This window comes from Streptopelia decaocto (genome assembly GCF_964273445.1).
Source record: "Streptopelia decaocto genome assembly, chromosome: 1".
Taxonomy (NCBI): Eukaryota; Metazoa; Chordata; class Aves; order Columbiformes; family Columbidae; genus Streptopelia; species Streptopelia decaocto.
This window is the reverse complement of record NC_138663.1, coordinates 208,106,600-208,132,530: the sequence shown is the minus strand read 5'-3', so window position 1 is coordinate 208,132,530 and position 25,931 is coordinate 208,106,600. Positions and strand designations below refer to the sequence as shown.

Sequence of the window (25,931 nt, the reverse complement as noted above, 5' to 3'; positions counted from 1 at the left end):
CAAAATGATTCTATCATACACAAAATGAGGCAGTTGATGCACAAGTTGTCTTAACGCTATTCGGGTCAATCAATCAGGCTAGGAAAAAAACATTGGTTCAGTTTACCTGATTTTTCTATAAACTAATTTAATGCTATTTGGGAAGCGGCCAAAGCAAACAGGCATCAAGTCTTCCAATATAGTTTCACTGTGCCTTATAGCTCCTCCTGAATTCACAGAATTGTATTAGAGAATAGAATGACAGAATCACTTTGGTTGGAAAAGACCTTGAAGATCATCGAATCCAACTGTCAACCCAACACTGTCGAGTCCACCTCTCAACCATGTCCCTAAGAACCTCATCTATGCAATGTAAATATAATCCTATCTGAAGCAGAGATCTCGCTTACGTGATTTACGCTGGCTGGACCAATTTTTAGTGAGAGAAAGGCAAGATCAGCACTTGGAATTAATTCTGCACTGTTGGTAACCACACAGGTCGTGTTACTCACATGCACAGTTAGATATTGAAAATACATTAGACCAAAAGACAATTCTGCTGGTGTTCCTCACAATTTACTGCAATTTCTACAGTAGCCTTTTAATGCTTCCACAACAACTCCAATTTTATGTGTTGTATTTATTTCTTCTGTTCCACACTCTTTGTTACAAAGAATACGAGCAAAATAGCAAGTCTTTTTGCTACTGAGAACCAAGACAGGCCTTGGCTAATTCCATATATCCAGTTAACTTCAATAGATTGGAAGAAACACATACTGCCCTGTTTCCCTGAAAATAAGACCTACCCCAAAAATAAGCCCTAGCATGAGTTTGCAGGATTTTTGAGGATGCTCAAAATAAGGCCTACTCCAAAAATAAGGCCTAGTTACAGTTCATTTAAAAAGTCGATTTAAATGGTGTCCAAGCAGCTTAACATCTAAAAAAGTAAAAAGTTTCAGAGCAAAAACATAAGACCTTGTCTTATTTTTCAGGGAAACAAAGTGGAATCTTTAAATCTTGTTTCTGATTGTGAAAATCTTTTCCTTTATTTTAACAAAATTAAGATACCAGCCAGTATCCGGGGTAAAATGACTTGGAGTAACAAGTTTTTGCCTTTTCCTAACCTAAAAAAGATCAGATTCTTATAACACAAAATATTTCAGGCTAATCAATATTTAGTAAAAGCAATTCACAAACAATCAACTCAGGTAAGTTGTTAAATATGTGCAATGACATGATAATACGGACGGAAGAAAAGTTGTTTGCTAATAAGAACAATCCAGTGGAAGCAGCTAAGGACCACTTCTAAATTATTTTAGTATTTAAATTGTTTTAACTTAAGCTCATGCCTACTTGAAAAACCATGTCAACTGTGAAATATTTGAGGTAATAATCTGTATTTTTTTTATGCAAACTCCAAAGTAAAAACAACATACCAAACACTGTATGGATTTCAATCGTGGCATTGCACAGATCTTTTTAAAATTTTCATGTTGCTAGAACAGGACAACCACAGAATCCCAGAATGTCAGGGATCGGAAGGGACCTCAAAGCTCATCCAGTGCAATCCCCCCATGGAGCAGGAACACCCAGATGAGGTTACACAGGAAGGTGTCCAGGCGGGTTGGAATGTCTGCAGAGAAGGAGACTCCACAACCCCCCTGGGCAGCCTGGGCCAGGCTCTGGCACCCTCACTGAGAAGAAGTTTCTTCTCAAGTTTAAACAGAACCTTTTGTGTTCCAGTTTGAACCCATTACCCGTTGTCCTATTATTGGTTGTCACTGAGAAGAGCCTGGCTCCATCCTCCTGACACTCACCCTTTATATATCTGGAAACATTCATGAGGTCAAGTCTGACAACAGTTCAACACCCCACAAAACCATACAACGATGGATATTTACAATACTACACAAAATGTACAGCAAAACCAAAATGACTTAGAAACCAATTTATACACAGCTCTTCTAAATAAACTCTTGAGCCTAAACATGCACTAAAAAACTTCCAACAATATTTATAATTTCAAAGCATTTCTTATTGACTTTGAACAGAAACACTTTTTGTTTGTTGCTTGGTTTTGCTGGGGTTTTTTTAAGTCCTAATACACTGACTTTCCATTAAGCTAAAATTTCCAATGTTGCCCCAGCCCGATATTGAAAATTTGAGAAAAGAACACAGAAAACCTTGTGTAGATGCTTCTTCGCCCTTCTTGGTGTCTTCATCTTCTATGCTTGGGCTTTCACGTGATGAATTCTCCTGCTGAGAACTGTTGGTTTTCAACAGGGCAGGATCAATTTGCGCTTTCAAGAGCTCGAGGGTCTCGGCGAGCTCGTTGCGGTTTCTGAACAAAAGAAGAAAAAATACACATTGTCTGATAAGCCACTTACTCAACCCAAAGGGATTCATAAAAAACAAACATGCACCATCTGTTTAAGTGAACGCTGCCCTGAAAACATTCTATACAGCGAAACGTCCATCCCACCAGAGCAACTTCATGTTGAGAAAAACTCCAATTTATCCAGACCACAATAAAATCACTTCTATGGAAGGACCTTATTTATCCCAAGTCTGTTGAGTCTGGATCCAAGCTGCTACCATTCTTTTATTTATTATCTTCCTACCAATCCTCACTGTTTTTTCTCAGCAATCTTTTTTCTCTCAGCAGACTGAATTGTAGTTTTCTGCTCCTGCACCAAAGGAGCAACCACATCATCCAAGTGATATTCGCCAAAGCGATTAAGTAATTTAGATTTTTTTTTTGCAAGTATCCATCCCAAACACATGTAGAAAACAATACAGAGGTCTACAAAACTCAGCTACTAAAGACAATGAGAAAACGATTGTGAATCCCTATGCGTGCACATCTCTGCGCACTCTAACTCCTTATTTCACAGAATCCAAGAATGTCAGGGATTGGAAGGGACCTGGAAAGCTCATCCAGTGCAATCCCCCCATGGAGCAGGAACACCCAGATGAGGTTACACAGGAAGGTGTCCAGGCGGGTTGGAATGTCTGCAGAGAAGGAGACTCCACAACCTCCCTGGGCAGCCTGGGCCAGGCTCTGCCACCCTCACCATGAAGAAGTTTCTTCTCAAATTTAAACAGAACCTTTTGTGTTCCAGTTTGTACCCATCGCCCCTTGTCCTATCATTGGTTGTCACCGAGAAGAGCCTGGCTCCATCCTCCTGACACTCACCCTTTAGATATCTGTAAACATGAATGAGGTCACCCCTCAGTCTCCTCTTCTCCAGCTCCAGAGCCCCAGCTCCCTCAGCCTTTCCTCACACGGGAGATGCTCCACTCCCTTCAGCATCTTTGTTGCCCTGTGCTGGACTCTCTCCAGCAGTTCCCTGTCCTGCTGGAACTGAGGGGCCACAACTGGACACAATATTCCAGGTGTGGTCTCCCCAGGGCAGAGTAGAGGGGCAGGAGAACCTCTCTGACCTACTGACCACCCCCCTTCTCATCCACCCCAGGTACCATTGGCTTCCTGGCCACAAGGGCCCAGTGCTGGCTCATGGTCATCCTGCTGTCCCCAGGACCCCCAGGTCCCTTTCCCCTACGCTGCTCTCTAATAGGTCATTCCCCAACTTATACTGGAACCTTATTTACACTGGACATCTTGCTATAAAAAACAAAACCTTAATGAATAATGAATTTGAGCGATGATTAAACAGAGTGATTGTTTTCCTAACGGACCGCAATAATAAAGCTCTCAATTTCTTTTTTCGAAGTAAACATTCAGCCATTTATTTTGCCCAGGTTTACAGGAAAAAAATAAAAAGCTTGGAAGTGCAACAACTCCGAGATGTAGAATCGAGTGAATTTAAAGCTATTTCACATTTTGCGGTGCATTGTTGTGTTTTTCTGCTGGGTGTGGAATGTCAGAACTTTCCCAGCAAAAGAAAAAATAGGGGGAAAATAGGAAAACCAAGGGAAAAAAACAAGTCAAAACCCAAGGAAAACCAAAGAAAGGAATACCTAACAATGCACTTCCAGGTGGATCCGTCCTGGTCGTCCTGCTCCTCTATGTACATCCTGACGTTGTGCTCCTGGTCCAGCTGGTACCAGTACATCAGCCCATCCTTGTCGCGGCCGATGGGCTGCAGGCGCATGGCATCGGCGTCCTCCTCGTTAATGATGTTCTTAAACTTGAGATTGTCATCGAACTGACATTCACAGAGATACTGAAAAAAAATGAGAAGGTGGAAGAACTGTTAAAACATCAAAATATACACAGAAATAAAAAATCAGCTCAGTTCCTTTCAGTGGAATTTGCAACTTTTTAGTCCTCTATTGGATCTGTGAGTTCACTATAGCTACTGGTTTATTTTCCAGACCATGTTGTTTTTAAATGATATATTATGTATTTTTTCTTTTATTCCTGGCCAGCTCAGAAGTTTGGTTTTAGCTGATTTTTTACATAGTACCAATGATCTCATTCTACAAGAACACACGCGCATAACTTGGAACGAACCCTGACGGTTTTCTCAAGGCTTGAAAAGCTGAAATCCCATCTTTGCCTTTGGAATGCAGGGAAGCTTAACTAATTGCAAGTTAATAAACATTTTTTCAAGCGTACTGCACACGTAAATAGCTATTGACAAAACAGTAAGTGCAAAACAAATTTCATACAAAGTGTGATAAATATGCAGAGTGTTACATACGGTTTGGCCCCAACCCATTGCCATGAGCATCACGTCAGCTACGAGATCAGCTCCATATTTAAAATATCTACTTACAGCTCAGTCAAGCTAAATTTGCAAGAAGTTTAAGTGAGTGAAGAAGCCACATCGCCAAGATATTTACGTGAATACAGAAAAAGTCATTGAGAAGCTTTGTTGATGAATTTGTACCTTCAGAATCCCCAGTTTGCATTCAACACTCATTTCTAGGTAGCCTTTTTTTTCCATCTCCCAAGCCCAAGTGCTGTTGAATTCTTGGCATATCTGTCACAGACAAAATAAAAGATTGCTCGGGTTAGTGCATAAAGGCAACTTTTAACTTTTATATTAAGTACAGCTCTGAACTGAGGAGTTATTCTTGTGCAAAATCTCCCATTTTTCTATTTCTGACGTATCTATTTAGAATATAAATTCTCTCGAGTAGATGCGATTTCTTATCATGTGTCTTTACAACAGCTGCCAAGCTCTCTTGGGGCCCCCAAATCCTACAACCAATGTGCAGATAACAAATGCAACTAATATTCACTCCATGCTGTGGAATTATTATGCTTTAGAAAACACTACAGATCTTGGGCCTCGAGTCATTTGATAAATATTTTAAAATATCTTAAGTATCGGGAATTTTGATTTACTTAAAGTAAATAAATTCAACGACACCAATGTGGGAACGAAAAAACACATGATGAAAAAAGTGGCAGTAGAGGATAAAGCTCTGCTGAATGGATTCATTAAAACAGTGCAGTCTCCCAACCACCAAATTATTGTTAAACAGAAGATACAGTCGCTAAGCTACCTAGAAACTTGTAAATCACACCTGAAAGCAGTTTTCTCTAGAAACGGCAGCAAAAATAACCCCAAATTTCAGCTACAGATCAGCTAATTCGTGTTGTAAAACTCCACCTGCGCTACAACCAAAACCAGTGCAGCTGCCCCTCCTCTGTGCTACTTACCCTCTGCTACCCCTAGTACGGACAACGGTGTAAGTGAGCCGAGGGTAAGGCTGCAATTAGGTCAGCTCAGCCAGATTGTAAATCATACTCTGACTTTACAACCTGGAGAGAGCAGTGAGAGTGTTCCCTGCTCACAAGGAATCCTGCCCCAAAGAACCACAGATTGTCCTGAGCTGGAAGGGACCCACAAGGATCATCGAGTCCAACTCCTGTCCCTGCACAGGACACCAGCAAAATTCACACCATGTGTCCGAGGGTGCTGTATATCAAACCCCTTGCTAAGGGCATGTGCCAGTCGCTGTTCATTACTTACTCGTTAAGTACAAAAGCAATAACAAGAAGTTTCAAGTGCGTGGTTGTCAAAGCAAAAGCTCCGAGACATCAGACATCTGTTCCAACTCAAATGACTATGTTTTGACAATTAAAAACCCGATGATCATGTTTCCTCCTGACAAGTACTGTCACAACCCCGAGCTACTGATCCCCTTGATTCACTCTCTGCTGAAACGTTCCATCTCGGCCTTCACAGAGGGATGTTTCACACCCAGCAAAAACCTCCTGCACCCTTCAGAGTGCTCAGCACCTTCCAAACCTGCAACAGATGCTGAAGTATCTCCCTCTCCAATATTTCCAAAGCAGATACGATGGCACCTGACACTTAACATTACCACGCTCCAAATGTTCCCTTTAAAAAATGAAAACAAGAAGGTGAAAGGCACAATCTGCTTGGGTGGTACCATGAATTTTAACAATCGGGGCAGAAAAAAAAACTGTGTGCAGAACATGCCGATTACAAGGCTGAAGGTTCCAGATGGACCAATCCAGAGAAATCTTATCTGTACAAAAATGCAGAACACGTTTGACAATAGTCAGGTAAAGCATTTTGAAGACAGCGCAGCCTGAATTAACTCAACTACGTGTTTCTCGAAGAAAACCAGCTGAGCTGCGCAGTCCTTTTAGTTGCTAAAATGTTTAGGACAAGCTATTTCGTTACCTCGGTCATTCATGATGTACATTCCTTGCACAGGCAAAGTCAGATTTCTGGAACCCTGTAGCTATTTGATTTCATATAGGACTAGTGTGTCCGCTGGTGAACCAATCTGTACAGTTCACCATCAGAAGAGGGAAGGGACAGAACTCTCGGCAACCACGTTTCACTTCCTAACCCAAAATATATTCATCTGTCAAAACAGCAGCCACGGCCTGGAGACAATTTTTATTATGCTCTTTATAAGCGTGACAGTCAAATAAAGCATTATCTTATAAACAGTTGGTATATAAATGAAACATTAGTAATATATACATATAAATATAAATAACATGTAAGTTGGAACACCCTCCGCTTAAAGTTTCCTCCTAAATAAGAAAACGGTCACGTCTGGAATGATCAAAGCATCACATTAGTAGTTTCTAACAAAGGCAAAACAGGTCAACGCTGCCTCTTCGGGTATGTCAATAACATATCAAACAACACGACAAGAACACTCTCGATGCTTCCACACCTTTTCAGTTTTTTTCCTGGCTTTTGGGGCATTTTCCAATACTCTGTTGTTTTCCTAAATTAATTATACTACTTCAAAATAAGGACAACATTAGCATACCTCTCTAATGAGTTATAGTCAAATTCCTTTGTTCTTCAAGGTTCCTTTGAACCACTGGCTAGAATAAGCTCCAAGTTAGCTCTGGGGACGGTTAAATGAAGCAGAATTCGTCACTGTTTACTTGGTCCTCACAGGACTGCATGGGAGGGTTTCCTTCCCACCTTTTCCACACCTCCTGAAGGAAGATCTTTCCAAACTACCCCCTCGTAGACTTGTTTTCTCCCTCTGCTCACCACACAAGTGGTAAAAGTGGCATCGGTGGGTACGGAAGTTCACTGCTCGGAGTTGGGTTTTCTCTACCTTGCTGCAATGGCTTTTTGGTATATTAAAGATTTTTTAAACACAATTCAATAAGCACAGTACTTGGTAATGTGCAGAAGTTACATGAATTATTACGTGATTATTTTAAAACATCATCCTAAATACTTTACAACTGCTTAAGAGGTTGGATTTAACCTAAAGCCCTTCAGCTTATTTCCTGACATACTCCCAGTCCTAAACCCATCATTTTAAGGCTACACAAACCTCAAAACAAATCCCCGTCTCTGTAAAGCTTCCAGATAGCACCTAAGGGGACAAACTGCAATGGGATTTGCCAAGTGGGCAACAAAGATGCTGAAGGGAGTGGAGCATCTCCCGTGTGAGGAAAGGCTGAGGGAGCTGGGGCTCTGGAGCTGGAGAAGAGGAGACTGAGGGGTGACCTCATTAATGTTTACAGGTATATAAAGGGGGAGTGTCAGGAGGATGGAGCCAGGCTCTTCTTGGTGACAACCAATGATAGGACAAAGGGTAATGGGTTCAAACTGGAACACAAGAGGTTCCACTTAAATATGAGAAGAAACTTCTTCTCAGTGAGGGTGGCAGAGCCTGGCCCAGGCTGCCCAGGGAGGTTGTGGAGTCTCCTTCTGTGCAGACATTCCAACCCACCTGGACACCTTCCTGTGTAACCTCATCTGTGTGTTCCTGCTCCATGGGGGGATTGCACTGGATGAGCTTTCCAGGTCCCTTCCAACCCCTGACATTCTGGGACTCTGTGAAGTGCCATTATTCGTGTCGTTGCTATTACCATCAGGTTGTATTTCTAAGTAAGAAGCGATCATGACTGTGCAGACAGTACCCAGACTACATTCTTGTGGATCAAAAGGCATATGGAATATATCCAGAGGGGAAATGGTAACCCATTTATTTTGAATCTCTGTATATTTTTATTTTCGGAAGCAGCATAAATTCTTTAAACTGAAAACTACTCGCATAGGAGGTGCCAACAAAGGCACAGCCGCAATTAAAATACCAATATAGAATTATGGAAATGATGGGATGCTGCATTTTCACTGAGGCATAATGACATTTTCATCTGAGCTGTGCCATTCTGAGCACGCAGATATCAATCGCATTCATTTATTATTAACACGTGCTACAAGAACTCTGTGCGGTTAGTCCCTGCATGAGCACCAAGCAAACCACAATAATTAAATCAGATCCAGACAATTGGTATCAAAATGAATTGTTACTGTGCAAATCTCTCTGCTCAACTGAGCCTGTTTGCAGGCTACGAAATCTCCTTTATTTAGGGTCTTAAGGCTCAAGGAAGTATTTTACAAGAAGGGTGACAGTGTACACTCTTCAACATTTTTACCCAAGTCTAGACAGACTGAAAGTTAAGCTGGGATCTTACATAAAGTCTGGGCATGCACACGGATGTTGGCCCAGGGCTCACCGTAATTCATCCCAACAGCTCCTCACAACCACATTCCAACACTGCGGAACAAAATGATATTGTACCTTGATCAGATATTTTTCCCATCTGTCTGCCGTGACGGACTTGCCAATCTTTCGCATCAGTTTCAAGTGAAGCTCCACCAATTCCTTTGGAACTGCGGTATAGAGAGAAAAAACAAGAAAAAAAGAAGTTAGTCTGGTGCAAATATACTTCAATGTTAAACACTCGTAACACTGAAACAAACTGAGAAGTTTTAATCAAACATAGTAAGTTCTGCTGAAGAGCAGCCCCATCACTGAGAGATGGAGGAAGGTTCATTTAATCACGTGAGTCTTTTTGTTTAGATTTATATTCAGGGTGATCATTGCCCTTCCTTAAACACAAGAAAACCGTGATAAATATGCAATTAAAACAACAACTGGGCAGTAATGATGTCAAACACCTACAAAAACACCCCCGAGAGCAGCACAACCTGCAGCCGCCTCCAGAAACCCCAAAGCCAACCTGGAATATCACGGAATCCAGACAATTTTTGGCTGGGCGTGTGGTATGGGAGAAATGTTCCAGAAACACTGTCCTCACAAGTTATATACTTTGTTATATACTTGCTCTTGTACCAGAGGGGTAGAGAGGGATGAGAGATGTGGGGACACCAGGAATATCAGAAATCAAAGTTTTCCAACTAAATTGTATTTATCTCTTGGCATTGGATACAACACCAACATCTTGTCTAAACTCACATCTGTGATTTAGAAATCGATCTGGCACCACCAAGTGGCAAATTTGCAGAACATCACTGTTTATAAGCTAGAGAGTAGTATCACTTAAAAAACACTACGTAATTATTAATGTGAGCTTTCTCATTTGTAATTTGTTGAGAAAAACTTCAAGAAACAAAGTTTAAGTATTTTTATTTCTCTACTCTTTCCATACAATTGTGTTTTCTGAGAGCATTTTCATTACTCAATGCACACACAGTTTAAAAGTGTCATACCCCAGAGCTTTTATAAGCCTAATTTATTACTACCATTTTTCTGCTGGTCCTGTGGCACTGACTTGAGACAGGATAAACCGCTGGGATACCAAATGTGTTTGTTCTAAACTAGACATTACTGACATTTCTTGAGATTTCTATTTCTTTATACAACATTTTAATATCTGTGTGAATCTTTTCAGTATTTAATTTGATTTCAGCCGATATTTCTCTTTCAAAAAATGCCTCTATTTTCAGGTGAACAGAGGGAGTAGGTAAAATAGCTGTTTGATGGAAATACTTGTGTCATTTCAAATCATCGCTGCTGGTTTGCAGTCAGAAATTTAATATACAAATTCCTTTAATAAATACATAAAGTAGCAGCCTGGTACCCCAAAAGACACGTCTTTTTAATATGAATTAATTGTAAACAACTCTAAACTAGCCCCAACTTTGCATCTTTTATTCCATTTATACTGTTTCCATTACCACTGCCTATGAAAGAAACCTAACACATCTCCCCCCTGGCTTTCCTAAAAATTGATGCACTTTGTAATATTAAACTACCACATATTTTAAGAGGAACAAGTTCAGGTCTTAACCCCGATAGGTGCTGAGTTTTTGGCACCAACAAAATTAAGCACAAAGCATTTTACACACACCAGCAATTCTATCGAAGTCAACTCACAGAATTAAACCTCGGCTTCTGTGTTTGTGTGACATGGAGTTGTGCCAAAGCATTCAAAATCTTGCCGGATCAAAGCTTTTGTTCTCTATCTTTTATTCTGTTCGCTTGGCTTTAATCAGATTTCTTTTTGATGGGTACACACTGATTGGAATCCTAGTTTAAAGAAGCCTGGGTGATTTGTTTCAACTAATCAAAGCCCCAGTCACTGCAACAACCTTTGCTGGACTGTTAGTCTTAAAAGGACAAAAAAACAACAACTGGGAAGTAATTCTGCACATCCTTGCTCAGCACTTACTGTGATTTCTGTCAGTACCTATAGAAACCTCACCTTGATTTTTGAGATTCCACCTCTTGCATTTCTGGGGTATTGACAATGTATCACTGTGGTTATTTTCCCAAATAAACCCCACCAAAAAAATCAAATTCATCTTCCATTTATAACCCTCCTGAGATGTTTTGCATGGATCGTAACAATATTAACAACAGGATCTCTAGGTCAGTTTTTCGACGGTTCCCTATAAGGGCTTAGAGGAGTCGCACATTGTCCTCCTTGTTCTCAGGAATGAGGTGGGAGTTTTGGAGAAGAAAATTGATGTTTGGTTTGCAGGTAGAAACCAGGGAACGTGTGAAGTGCAGCCTGACCAGGAGAAGAAGCCAACGGGATGGAGAAATAAACTCGGTATTGAAACCAAAGTACCTGGAAATAATACTTGGATCACATGGAGCCGTGTACACCTGAACTGCTCAGAAATACCACCTAAAAAGCAGTGGAAATTCCATCTTTTCCCAGAACATGTATTTGGAAAGGAGTACAAGTGGACCAGAAAATGAGACCAACGTTTCAGTCATCTCAGAAATGCATCGAGCCGCCGTAACTTTAACTTACTGTTCAGAATATAGATTTATTGACAGGAGCGGGGCATCAATACAGCTCGTTGTTACAACACTCTTCTAATCCTACTTGTAACACACCAAAGATAATGAACATGAGATGTAATTACTTTGGGATTGTGGTGTTTGGTTCTTTTTAAATGACAACGGTAGACTATCATCTCTGGTTTAAAATATCATCAGCATTCAAGCGGGACCTGCATAATTCATTCCAGGAACTCATAGATAACCCAGTAATGTTTTGCATTTAAGTTTCACATAAGGGAAGGCGCAATCCGAACCATCTTTCTTGCATAACAGCCATTCCGCAGAAGATTTTGGCAAAAAAGGGTGATAGGACATACACAAAAGCCCCAAATCTCAATGACAGTCTCAAATTTCTATAAAACTTTGATTTTTCTGGAAAGCGCGCTCTAAACCCTTGATAGAATCCACTTAACTGGCAGAGAACTAGAAATGGTGCCATTTTCAAAGAAAATCTGTTTCCAATAATCAAGTACAATTAAACCGTGGTAACATCTGCTAGATATTCAAAAATATAGACTGTTATAGGAAGAAGCCATGAATCAGAAAGAGTGACTCACTGTATGTACAATTATAGGGCTTCTGGTGGAGTTTGCCCAATTTGTTAAGTCCTGCACTTTCCCGGAGGGCAGGTTCTTCTCATAAATATCCTTTTAACATTATTCTACCAACTCCAGCATTTCAGGGAACGTCCCATACATCAGTCACATATTTCTAATAAATCTGGCAAAGACAAAACTGAAATGGAAGAGGAAAAAGTATGAACACGTGGAAACCCCATCATCTGGTCAGGAAAGCCATAGCTTACCAACACCTACACAACCGCAAATTAAAGACCTTGTTGTGGGTTCTCATTAACACCTTCCCACATAACCACAACTCCATTCACCTCTATTTTCCCTGCCAAAATTAATACGCTCACAGCTGAACACTCACCTAAGCAAAACTGAAATAAAGGTGGAAAACAAAATGTAAATGACAGGCAAAGCCCTGGGTCTGGAGGGAGGATGGGAGCAATGTGTTATTTGAAAAATGATTAAAAATTATAAAATTATTTGTATCAGGTCTGGAGCACTGGACATGGAGGGGAAGATCAGAACCACGATGTGGGCGCTTAGGGGGAACGGAATGAGAAGCGGGAAGCCAAGACCGCCAGGTGTTTTCACGCTTCAGGAACACAAACAGGTCTTCCCAGTTATACCAGCAAAACCTTTTTTTCTATGCTAACTGGTTTTGGCAAGCGGAAGGAAAAAGTGAGTTAGAGAATATACAGGGGAAATATTTCCTTTAAGAGTTTGCCCTTTTTCATCTTTCTGCCTTGACCAAAATTACCTCTGCGTGCCGGCAAATAAAAGCACGTTAAGCAGGTGGAAGCCGAGACCAGCAAGATCATTAATCCTTTTCCTGCCAAGGGATGCGAGCTCACAGTAACCTGTACAAAATCAATGTGTATTAGCTTGAGGCACATGGAAAAGCAAGAGCGTCTTCTCAGACATCGGTGACGAGTTACTATGTGCTCAATGAGCCCACCGCACACCAACCATGCACTTAATTCTCTTTATAGACAAGCCTTTATCCATACATTTTCTTGCCAACTTATTCTTCTCTAGGAACCAACTTGTTTCTTATCTCAATTCTTCATATAAAAAAATGGGAGATCCCTATAGTTGGGATGTGTTATTAAGAAGTTTATAGGCCACAGAAAAAAAATTATCAAGTCAGCATGATAAATAAATAGAAGGACAAAACCTCTAAAATGAACCAGGCAAGAAGTTCTAGCGAATCTCTGAGAAATGACTGTGATATTAAGAAGCCCCATATTCATGCAGCAAGCTTGGGGTCAAAATATTTGAAGCATTTTGAATGACGTGTTAGAGAGCAGTGTAGGGGAAAGGGACCTGGGGGTCCTGGGGACAGCAGGATGACCATGAGCCAGCACTGGGCCCTTGTGGCCAGGAAGGCCAATGGTACCTGGGGTGGATTAGAAGGGGGGTGGTCAGTAGGTCAGAGAGGTTCTCCTGCCCCTCTACTCTGCCCTGGGGAGACCACACCTGGAATATTGTGTCCAGTTGTGGCCCCTCAGTTCCAGAAGGACAGGGAACTGCTGGAGAGAGTCCAGCGCAGGACAACAAAGATGATTAAGAGAGTGAAGCATCTCCCGTGTGAGGAAAGGCTGAGGGAGCTGGGGCTCTGGAGCTGGACAAGAGGAGACTGAGGGGTGACCTCATTAATGTTTACAGATATCTAAAGGGTGAGTGTCAGGAGGATGGAGCCAGGCTCTTCTCGGTGACAACCAATGATAGGACAAGGGATAATGGGTTCAAACTGGAACACAAAAGGTTCTGTTTAAATTTGAGAAGAAACTTCTTCATGGTGAGGGTGCCAGAGCCTGGCCCAGGCTGCCCAGGGAGGTTGTGGAGTCTCCTTCTCCTTCTCCATTCCAACCCGCCTGGACACCTTCCTGTGTAACCTCATCTGGGTGTTCCTGCTCCATGGGGGGATTGCACTGGATGAGCTTTCCAGGTCCCATCAAATCCCTGACATTCTGTGATTTGACCTCTGTAATGTTTCCCAACAAGAAAAAGCAGTAGTCAAGATTATCTTGCTGATAAACTCCCTCCCAGTCCCCATGCAATGATCCCAGCCCAAAACCACTTTCACAGCTGCCTGCAGATGAACGGCAACCCATGTGGCCAGTGCTTTCAACTGGGACCAAAAAGCCTTTTCCACTGTCAGTTCTTTTAGAATCAAAGTATTAGAATCGTTTTGTTGGAAGAGACACTCAAGATCATCAAGTCCAACCATTAACCCACCCCTGGCACTATCCCATGTCCCTGAGAACCTCATCTCCATGTCTTTTAAACCCCTCGAGGGATGGAGGGGCTGGATTGTGGGCAATGGAAGAGGGCAGCAGCCTGTTCCAATGCCCAACAGCCCTTTGGGGAAGAAATTGTTCCCAAGATCCAGCCTCAACCTCCCCTGGCGCAACTTGAGGCTGGTTCCTCTCATCCTATCGCTTGTTCCTGGGGAGCAGAGCCCCGACTCTCCCAGCTCCAAGCTCCTTTCAGGCAGTTCAGAGATCAGAAGGTCTCCCCTCAGCTCCTTTTCTCCAGCTGAACCCCCCAGGTCCCTCAGCTGCTCCTTGTTAAGACTTTTGCTCCAACCTAACAGACCTTTCTTTCCTTTGAGGTGCCAGAGCCTGGACCAGGCTGCCCAGAGAGGTTGTGGAGTCTCCTCCTCTGGAGACATTCAAACCCACCCGGACACCTTCCTGTGTGATCTGCTCTGGTGACCCTGCGTTAGCAGGTGGGTTGGACTGGATGATCTTCAACCCAACCAGTCTGGGATTCTCTGACCTCGCCATCAGAGCTGCACAATGACCCCAGTGCATTGTAGTCCTTGCTGCAACCAGGGTGTGACCTTAAAATTCAGCTCTAATTTTAGCTATGAGGTTATTTTCAAATATTTAGAATTTATTGCATATTTGTCCCATTTTTTTTTTATTCTACCCTCTTCCATTGCCCACAATTCAATCTGATTTTTCTTGTACTCTCTCTCTACTGCCCACCATACCTTCAGTCACCTTCTCATTGCAACTGAAACTTTATTAAAATTATATGTATTATCACCAGCATAACTCTTGAATCTGGAATTAAAGACCATACCAATCTAAACAAAATCCCTACACACAGGTTCAGGTGGTTTTCAGCAGCCCTCTAGTAGTTAGAAAATGGTTTAATCTTTCACAAGTTCCCTCTATTTCAGTCTCTGGCTATTAAGCTCCTAGCAGTGTTGGTTTTTTTTTTTAAACCTAATATACTAAGCAACAGCAGAAAGGTTAACAAAAGCAAGACTGATGTTAGAATAAAGCATAAAATTTAGGAGGAAAAGCATGCTATACTGTGCAACAAAAGAGAAATGGAGGTGGAAAAAGAAAAAAGAAGATTGCTTGGAAAACAATGCAGGAAAAAATAGCACATGAGCTATTTTAGAAACTGGAGATAGCCCAGGTAAGGAAAGACAGTGAATAAAAGGCCCATTTACTGCCTCAAAAAATGTACTGAATAAAACATGGACTCCAAGCCCACAAAGTCCGGACTCGTGAACAGCGAGTGAGAAAAATCAGGCTGCGGTAGCAACATGTGAACAAGCAGAGTACGCTAAAAAACAGGTACCGAAAACATCAAATTGTAACACATGGACATTGTTCACGGTTATATCGCTCACGCTGACCACACGTGTATTTCAGATATCAAAAATCAAGAGCACTTGACTTGCTGATCCGTAATTCATGCACGGACAAGCGCTTGACTCTCTGGAACTGCTGGGATCGCAGCCTGTAAACGTGATGACACAGCGGCACAAGGATCTTTCATTCTGCCTGGTAAAAATTGGGAAATAAGATCTTCTAAGGAGACTCTGGGGTCCTCTTGCCTGCTGAGGCATCTCAGCCTCCAATATAAGCAAGACTTTTAGACTGTGAGCAAAAAATCCTCCTCATTTCCCTCCTTGGCACTGAACTGTGTCATTACAATTCTCAAATCGGGAGTAAGTGCGACAAAGGTGAAAGGCAACCAGAGAGATGACACTTCAGTAGTGGATTCTGATTTATTTATCTTATTTTTTAATATTCACTGGAAGAAGACGCAGGACAAGAGCTGCAGTGGATGCTAGTGCACCCAGTTTTGGCACTGGGAACCCTGTGGAGCGTGTTGCAAATACATTTCCCACAGTGCAGAGACATAAGATGTACAGTGGGTGCCCTGTTCTGCCACTGGTTTTGCTGTAGTAAAAAAAAAAAACAACACAAAAGCAGGTTGATCAGATGGAATTCTTCATTAGGAAGAGTGTGACCAGCAGGTCTCTCTACCCTGGTGAGGCCACATGTGGGGTACTGGGTCCAGTTCTGGACAAGGAATTACTGGAGAAACTCCAGCAGAAGGCTACAAAGATGATGAGGGTTCTGGAGCATCTTTCTTATGAGGAGAGACTGAGAGAGCAGGGGCTGTTCAGCCTGGAGAAGTTGAGAGGGGAATTTATTTATGATTAAAAATAGCTCAAGGTGGGTGTCAAGAGGATGGACCAGATTCTTCTCAGTGTTGCCCAACAACAGGATGAGGGGCAACAGGCACAGACTGAAACACAGGAGGTTCCATCTGAATATGAGGAGAAACTTCTTTACTGTGAGGTGCCAGAGCCTGGACCAGGCTGCCCAGAGAGGCTGTGGAGTCTCCTTCTCTGCAGACATTCAAACCCACCTGGACACCTTCCTGTGTGATCTGCTCTGGTGACCCTGCGTTAGCAGGTGGGTTGGACTGGATGATCTCCAGAGGTCCCTTCAACCCCAACCAGGCTGTGACATCTCCAACAGGAAATGCTGAAGGGGCATGTAACCAGAAACACAACCTCTCTCCAGAAAGATCAGTAGCAAAATGAAGATTTACACCCAGATGTCAGTCTGGGCTGAGGCATCTGCTGCCCACTGCAGTAATGGAAGTTTACACTTAGAAGAAAGCACATAAGCAAAAAAATTTGAGATGGCAACATTTACCTTTTGATTTAACACTAAGTACTTACATAGCCATTCAACAAATGGTAACATTGAATTCAACGCCTTCATTCAACCGCAGAAGGTTAAAAATTACCGCTCCTACCCCTAAGAGGGTGGGACAGTCACAAGGCAAGAAGCTAGAAAAGAAATGCAAGATTCAGGGGCCCAAAGAAAGGCGAAGAAAAGGAAGAATGAGTCTAATTCCCATGAAAAATGAGCCTGAGCTTAGTCCATACTCCAAGCTCCCAGAATTTTTTAGGTATTTTACTATGAATACCTTGGAAAGGGCAGGAACAGAGCAGTAGAATTCATCTAAGCAAATGTAGATATTTATACCTGAGCCAGTTCCATACAATAAATGTATAGCTCATGGAAAGAAAGATACTTTTAGGAAGAGTCAGCTCATCCTCAAATAAACATCTGAGCTCTGCTAAATACATTAAGTGAGATTAATTCTGTTGTAGAGTGTCTGGCAAGTTTTTCCAGTAAAAATCAATGTATGTAAGGTCTTGGGGACACAGGTTACCAGTGACTGAGGGCACATGTCGCTCCTAAACTGTTACCTAAGCTCTTATGCTCCACTTTAGGCACCGAGTTACCATCGCAGATCTGACCTGAGCTCATAAGGTTTGTCCTGCACAGACATTTCTAGCAAACAAAATCAATTCTCTAAGCATGGCAGCATTCAGCTTCAAGAGAAAGAACATATATCCTGCTATATTAAACTAAATTAAAGTATCCTCAGTCAGGGAAGTGAAAATCAAGATTAAACATATGAACATAGAGTTGCATATATCACGAGTTAAGGTGGCTTCTGCTTCATTTACTCACATAACTAACACGCTTCTTTCAATGTGTCCTGTTGGAGGATAAGTTGAATATAAAGGTTTTTTAGTTCATTATATGAAAATGAGATCTAAATGCTTTTTAATTCCTTACTTTATTTACTAGAAACACCACTCTGGTGTCAGTTTTGCTATATTTCCCAGGCACTGTCTGAGAGTTTTATTCAGCGTTAACAGAAGAAGGATGTTGATTATACTACAAAAATCACTTTCTCCTCCATCTCTCTCTTGAATAAAAAGGCAGTATTAAAAAATTCACTTGAATAAAAATCACTTTTCTAAAGCAAGTTTCATTACCAAGGTCGGGGATTATCATTCCTCAGTCTTCAGTGGAAAAATAAAAGCCAAATCAGAAAGAGTTACCTTGTTTCATATATCAAATGAGAACTACTATGAAGATATTTCTGCCCTTTTTCAGGTTCAGCTTCAAAACCAGCATGTTTTGTCACCAGTGACCCAACCTACACTTCAAATATGTCTCATTTTATTCTGGGATTCACCATTTCATCATTAATTTACATAACTTTACTGAACAATATCAACAGGTGAATGTTTCTTGGCAGTTTCTCTATAACTGTCAAATATTGCAGACACCTCTTCTTGAAAATCTAGTCTTACAAATTTTGGTCTCCTGATTAAAAACATATATATATATATATATATATATATATATGTATATATTTAGCTTGCTGCACCCTAAAGAAGTACAAGAACATAGCCATGCTACAAAGACATACATTTTATATCTTGCAGTGACTAATTTCTGTAGAAAAACTGAGTACCGCTCAGTAAGTATTTGGTATTTTGCAAACAGCAGCATTATTTGAACGCAAGTTTTCTTTGAGCATCAGCAAACTTTGCAGGTGCAGCCAATGCAAGTCAACCTGAAATACAGAACATGCCTCCCAGCTGGAAATAAGCAACTGAGCTTGTTCTGCTTTACGGTAATATCAGTTCATTAATTTATCAGCAGTAGAGACAGAGCACATTTCAGAGACTTGGGCAAAACAGTCATTAAGACAGTAACATTTCCAGCAGCTCACAAAGATTCCTGGGAAAGGCGGCAGCCACACAGCTGGATTAAAGTCGCTCTACAGATGAATTCACAATCACAAGCCTCAAATTTTACAAGTTTAATCCAATTAGCAGAGAGTTTGAGGCTTCTTTTCAATGGTTTCACAGCTAGGAGCAACTTGTTCTCCGTTATTTCTTAAGAAAACCAAGAAGTAAGTGAGAACAGAAATTTAAGAAGCAAAACTGGCCAAGACAATTGCTTGACAAAGCGCTAGTAGCACATGAAACCACTGTGCGGCTTTTGGGCAACTTTCTTAAGCTTAGGTCTAAAACAGACTTAAAAAGCAAATCACTTATTTCCTCATGCAAGTTGATATTTGAATCTCATACAATGTGAGGATTCACACAAGTTTCATTCCTTGAAACACCCAACTCTGAAGCATAAGAGTCTACGAGCAAACTCATGTTTTGACCTGTTAATTCTATTAAAATATCTACCCCCGTCAACACTAATTCTTTTCATTGCAAGAAACAGTTATAACTTTGGGGTTGTTGTAGTTTCAGAGGGGTAGCCAAGACTGTTGGCTTTGGGGTCGACGTTATCTATGGTCTATCTCGGCAGCCTCAAAGCCACAGCCCAGTTTGCCAGACTGGAAGGGCTCTCAGCTCCCAGTAACTCAGGTTTGGTGCTACCAGCCACCTTTTGCACCACTTTTAATCTGAGCTACAAAGAAAGATGAGTGTAACAGCCTGAAGGGATTATGAGTTTTCAGCTGCCATTTGCATATTGCCATCACTCAGAGCTCGTGTCTGACATATAAAACCCTCCAATCTAAACAAGCACGTGTAGGTGCTATCAGGGTCAGGGAAGAGCCTCAGGGTGCCGGCAGAAGGAAGGTGCCACCGTATATAAAAACACAACAATTTTGGCTGGAAGGGACATTTAAGATCATTGAAGACAACCATTAACTCAACATTTCCAAGGCAACCTCTAAGCCATGTGCCCGAGAACCTCATCTCCATGTCTTTTAAACCCCTCCAGGGATAGTGACTCCACCACTGCCCTGGGCAGCCTGTTCCAATGCCCAACAACCCTTTCCTGCAATAAATTGTTCCCAATATCCAATTCAAACCTCCCCTGGTGCAACTTGAGGCCCTTTCCTCTCATCCTGTTGCTTGTTCCTGGGGAGCAGAGCCCGACCCCCCCTGGCTCCAAGCTCCTTTCAGGCAGTTCAGAGATCAGGTCTCCCCTCAGCTCCTGTTCTCCAGCTGAACCCCCCAGGTCCCTCAGCCGCTCCCATCACACTTGTGCTCCAGCCCCTTCCCCAGCTCCGTTCCCTTCTCTCAACTCCCACCAGCACCTCAGGACCTTCCTTGGTGTGAGGGGTCCAAAACTGCCCCCAGGATTCACGATTTGGCCTCCCCAGTGCCCAGCACAGGGACGGTCACTGCCCTGGGCCTGCTGGCCACTCCAGTGCTGGTACCAGCCAGGATGCTGGTGGCCTCTTGGCCACCTGGGCACACGCTGGCTCATGTTCAGTCACTGTCACCAACACCCCCAGCTTCTTTTCCACCAGGCACTTTCCAGCCACTCTTCCCCGAGCCTGTAGCGCTGCCTGGGCTTGGTGTGACCCAAGTGCAGGACTCAACACTTGGCCTTGCTGAACCTCAGACAACTGGCCTAAGCCCAACGATCCAGTCAGTCCAGATCCCTCTGTCTGGCCTTCCCACCCTGCAGCAGATCAGCACTCCCACCCAACTTGATGCCTTCTGCAAACTCACTGAGAGTGCACTCAATCAACCCATCCAAATAATTGATAAAGAGATGAACAGATCTGGCTCCAGTACTGAGCCCTGGGGAACACACCTTGTGACTGGTCACCAACGGGATCTGACTCCATCCCCACCGCCCTTTGAGCCCAGACATCCAGCTGTTTGGTTTTAGCCAGCAAAGAGCTGGCCCATCCAAACACACCTGAATCCTCCCACTGAACCGACATCCCTAAAAACCAACAGTATCTGGAAAATATCAAACTTGTGCCATCGGATCTTTGCTTTCCTGTACAGCACGAAACAGGTAGAGGGAAAAGAGAACAGATCTTGGCAGTAGAACCTGTATTTATAGATACAATTTGGAAAAGAAAATGATGAGCCACAGCTCATGTAACCCAGCACTCGTTTTGACAGCAACCACCACCTGCTGCTTCAGAGCATGGGGAACGAAACCTCAGAGCACACCTATGAAATCACCTGCCCCTGCGTTATTATCCTTGAAACCTCTTTTTAGCTACAGCCTGTTTTAACAAAGAAGTAAGAAAATCCATATTCTTCGCTTTATTTTTAAATATTTTCACTACAACTCAATATTCACTAGTATCTAAATCTTTTTGAGCTCTGGCCTCCATAATAATTTGCAGCAATCAATTGTAATTACAGAACATGTGAAAGGCATTTAAACTTGAATTACTTTTCAGCTTCATTCAATACACTATTTTTCTGGCTTTACAATATAAAAGGAACGCAAATCTCTAGGAGCCTTGCTTCATGTGCATTTAAGAATCTCCTCTGAATTTAATGGTACCCTTTTCTACAACATTTCTTTTTGGTGGAAACTTTCAAACAGTCCTCAGTCTACTGACCTGTCTGCGTTATCTTTTAAGATGGAGCAGCCGCAACTGAGCCCTAAAGTCAAGATTAAGGGAAACAGTTGACAATACGGGATGTATATACACACACCCAAAATAAAATATCCTACAAGTTTTACATATGATTCCCAGCCCATTCTAACATCCTATCTGCTATTTTCTTAATTTTTTAAACTCCAGCCCATTCTATGCCTTATCTGGTATTTTCCTAATTTTTAAACTCCAGCTGCATGTTAGTAGAGGTGCTTTCTTCTGACCTATCACAATACCACTTAGAATGCTTTGTTGATTAAATATTCTGGGATGTATTCATCACAGTTTCTTTTCTAATGCATATCTATAACTCTTTCATCTGCAGTTTTGCTGCCCATTCACAACACTATTTTCTCCACAGCAGCGTTTCCCCTTAGTCCAGATTAGCCAGCTTGCACCTTGAGCTTTTTTCCTAACCAACTCCTCTTCCTGATTTCTAGGCAAATATTAATTGTCCATACCATAGAAAAAAAATTGAGTAATACTACATATACCACAGTGACCAAAAAACCCCTATTTATCTAACCAGCTTCCTGTGGGTTAATCAGTTTAAGGTTTGCGATACTGCTGATTCCGGTTCAGTGATACATTCCTTGATGTTCCTCTAACCCTCTGCCAGGGACAAACATAAAGCAAATCCACCCCTCAGCTAGTCCGTATTTAAAACAAAGAGCAGGAACGCAGACCAGTTTGCATAACGTGTTGGGCTGTAGATGGCAATGGCTAAAAACACACTCCGTGGCTTATCTGATTCCTCCTGCCACAAAGAATAATGTCAAAGAAAGGGCTGGGACTGAGAGCTCCTGTTTTGGTCATGTCAGGTAAGGCTGCTGTGGAACACAAGTCAAGCACTTTAATCAGTGACCTCCTTGAAACACTTTACATCCATATATATCTGTCAAGCACGATCCATCTATCCATGCTACAAAAGAACTATCCCTGCTTTCAAAAGAAAATAGAATATTTTATTCAGAGAATAAATAATATAATTATCAGAACTATAAAATCACAATTTCATGAAGTTTATCAAAACCAGTTGTAAAAGCTCCTTGCTTTTCATACCCTACATCTTCGTTCAACTCTTTATAATGTACTAGTCACTCTGTTTTCCCCTTCCATACTCTACTAAAAGTTCATATAGTTTTACAGCTCTATTTCTAACTTTTTCAGGTGGCCAAATGAGTATCTAAGCCTGGCAACTCCATGCGCTTTCACATTATCATTGTGTTCCAGCACACCATCTCCTAACACAGCACTTTTATCATATTTCATCTTTATTGCCAGAAAAGGCAGCGTAAGTAGAATAAAGAGATCACAAATTAGCCTAATAATGACACCTTATGCAAAAAGGTTATTTCAGTTCTCAGCAATGTACTTATTTTAATCCTTCTATTAACCCATGTTTCTAAGGTTCTTTTTATTTTTACACAGGACACTGGTCTGTCCACACATTCTCCAAATACACCTTGGACTTTTAGCTTCTTTCTACCACCCACTATGAGCACATTCTCCTCCTGGACCTCACCAGGATTAGATTTCTACCTTTCAAACAACTACTTGGCTAAAAAACTTGGACATTGAGCCCTCGTGCTTAAGTTCACCATCCTATTCCCATTTATCAGACAAATGCATTCAGAGACCTCTCACAGCTCTGCAAGCATTTCAGACATAGTGTTTTCATTCCTTGACTTCTGACTCGTCCTGGTCTCCCTTCTTATAAAGGCTTCGTCTTCCAAAAGCTCCCTTGTTATCTTATTCATTTTTCTTACCTGCTGCTAACCGTTTTTTAACCTTCATACAGATCGCCAACGTGTTATTTAGGAGTTCAGCTAATACTGCCTGCTACAGAATCTATCAAAGCTTAAATAAGCATTTCAAGGGACAGTTTCACCAATAATAGAAGCACCTTTTTGCAATAGCAACTTTAGGCTCAGCTTAAGCTATTTCCCTTTCAACTATTTCTCACCATCCCTGGAGGTTTTTCAACTGAGATTGGACATAGCACTTAGTGCCATGATCGAGTCAATGGACTGGAGTTGGACCAAGGGTTGGACTTGATGATCTCTGAGGTCTTTCCAACCCAGTTGATTCTGTGACTACCACCTCCAGGCAAAAATGGGGTTTTTCGGGTGGGTTTCTTGTCATCGCATCCTATCACACATCTCTCCCTCTCGGATTCTTTCTTGCAGTGTATTGTTGATTACTGCACGGACACCACGCTCAGGGATCAAACTAAAATCTCCCCACTTCTATCATCCACTAATTAATATGGCTTTTGTGAACCGCTGCAGTTTGTTCTCAGGAGGAAACAGTTATAATCCTGGTAGTCATTAATACTAAAAGGCAATGAACGTGCCCTGGCGCTTGTGCTACTAGATAGCTGTAGATGAGCTGGAAAACAGCCAGGGTGGTACCAGAGGGACACAGACCAGAGTAAGAAAATCAAGTGATTACTTGCTCACAAACTTTAACCAACTTCATTCAGCATCAGCGCTTTGCCAACCAGACCTGACTGTTAGGCTAGAAAACCAGTTATAGCCTAAGACAATGAAAAAAGCCACAGAGCTTCATGCGATAACCACCATTTTCTTGGAAAAAAGGGGATTTGCAAGGCTGAGACTGGTGAAGTACAACTTGCTCATTATCCATTCTTCAAATATCAATCAAGCCTGTGAGTTCAAGGGTAAACAGCACTTTTCCCCAAGGTACTACACGATCTAAATGATCATAATGGAAAGAAATCTAATACTAAAGCACAGCTGCTGAAACACAGAATCTTTAGAAATAGGCCTTCCTTCACTTTGAAAAATTGTTTGTTTTCCCCAGACCATTACAGACTTTGACAGGGTCACAATTTCTACTGTAGTTCTGAGAAATTCTCCGCTGCTCGAGCTTTAAGAGCTTTGTTTGGCTCTTGGGGAAGAGAAATAACTGCATCAGGTTGACGGCAAACTGCGTATATGAGAGACTGACAAATGCTAAAGGCTACTAAGAAATGCTTGTTAATGCTAAAATGTTTGTCGAGCTTTGTAGAACAACTGAAGCAAAGGAGAGTTCATTGATTTGGGGAGAAGGGGAGAGAAGTGAAAGGGTAATACAATAGGGTGGGAAGATCATCTTAGTGTTAGGAATGGCCACAGACCTTGTTATTCCACAGCTGGAACCAACTATGCTCTTACTGTAAGGCTGGAGGAAACAACAAAACCTAAATATACACACTTTTTTATGAGTTTTATTATTTCCCAATGATTTTAACATTCGGAAACAACCAGACAATTTTACTGAATGCCACAGCCAAAGCCACCCATGCATTATTTTCACCGAATCACAGAATGTCCTGAGTTGGAGGGGACCCACAAGGATCAAGTCGAGCTCCTGTCCCTGCACAGGACAACCCCAAAATTCACACCACGTGTCTGAGGACGTTGTCCAAATGCTTTTTGCCTAAGTAGGGAACGATGAAGAGAACCAGGAGATTCCTCCCAGAGGAGCAGAAGTTGTCCTGAGAAGATATCAGAGAACACTTTATGTATATCTGCCGTAGCTTGGACAAGTCCTGAATCTCTCCACCAGCTCCAACTGCTGTAAAACCTGGAAGAATGCAGTTGTCCTATGGCCCAGATAAATCTTGATGTTAAAATGGAGACCTTCAAACAATTGGCTTTGAGGCAGCAGCGAGCCACAATATTCTTCAGCAGGGTATTTATTTATCATCTGCCCCTTCTTGCCAAGTTCAGGCCTTTGGTAGCTCCCCTCCTCTCCTTCACGCCACACCAAGGAAATCTTTCCGCCGTCATCTTCTGTCTCCAGCAGGGTAACTTATCCAAGTCACTAAGGAGGTTCTCTTCCCCCCTCCTAAATCTAACAGGTTTCTGCCTGAGGGCCACAGTTTATCAGCTACCAAAGAGCACAGAAACACCACAAATATTGTTTGAATCTTCATATCAACAACACTATGAGTTTTCCAGAAGTTCCCATGAGCTTCCAAGCATGTCAGCTTTGGGCGGGCTCAGAAGTGCGTGTACCAGGCAGTGGGCGCTAATAATTGCCCACATGTATCTGCCAACTGTTGGTACACCACACATTATTAGCTTGGAGGAATTCCATAAGAGAAAAAAAATTTGCATTCACAATAGGTGTAGAAAACCAGGAGGCTCCTGAGTTACAAACTACTTGATGCAAGGAGAAACTTGTACAGCTTCTACAGAACTCTGAGGTTGGCCAGGGCCAAGGACAAAGCACAGTGGTGATGGATCGCTGGACAAAACAGAGCTTCCAGCCTACACATGATGATGGTGTCACGCACAACTCTGATGTTTATGAAGTTCTCCG

General features: G+C 42.0%; 2 protein-coding genes across 3 annotated transcripts in view; one reads left to right on the top strand and one right to left on the bottom strand.

Annotated features, from left to right (window-relative positions):
* AQP11 (aquaporin 11) overlaps positions 1-8,105 on the top strand; it is a 73,466-nt gene extending 65,361 nt beyond the window's left edge. Inside the window, exon 5 of the transcript XR_014185607.1 lies at positions 8,033-8,105. The gene's annotated coding sequence lies outside the window, so the exon portion shown is untranslated. The remainder of the gene's footprint in view (positions 1-8,032) is intronic.
* Positions 1-25,931, bottom strand: part of RSF1 (remodeling and spacing factor 1) — a 66,332-nt gene that overhangs the window by 33,060 nt on the left and 7,341 nt on the right. The window contains exons 2-5 of one of the 2 annotated variants that reach the window (XM_082067931.1): positions 8,998-9,089; positions 4,836-4,928; positions 3,961-4,166; positions 2,163-2,320 (exon numbers count right to left, since the gene is read on the bottom strand). In XM_082067931.1, the coding sequence (XP_081924057.1) occupies positions 2,163-2,320; positions 3,961-4,166; positions 4,836-4,928; positions 8,998-9,089 (549 nt within the window). The remainder of the gene's footprint in view (positions 1-2,162; positions 2,321-3,960; positions 4,167-4,835; positions 4,929-8,997; positions 9,090-25,931) is intronic. The other variant, XM_082067932.1, reaches the window with a different exon arrangement.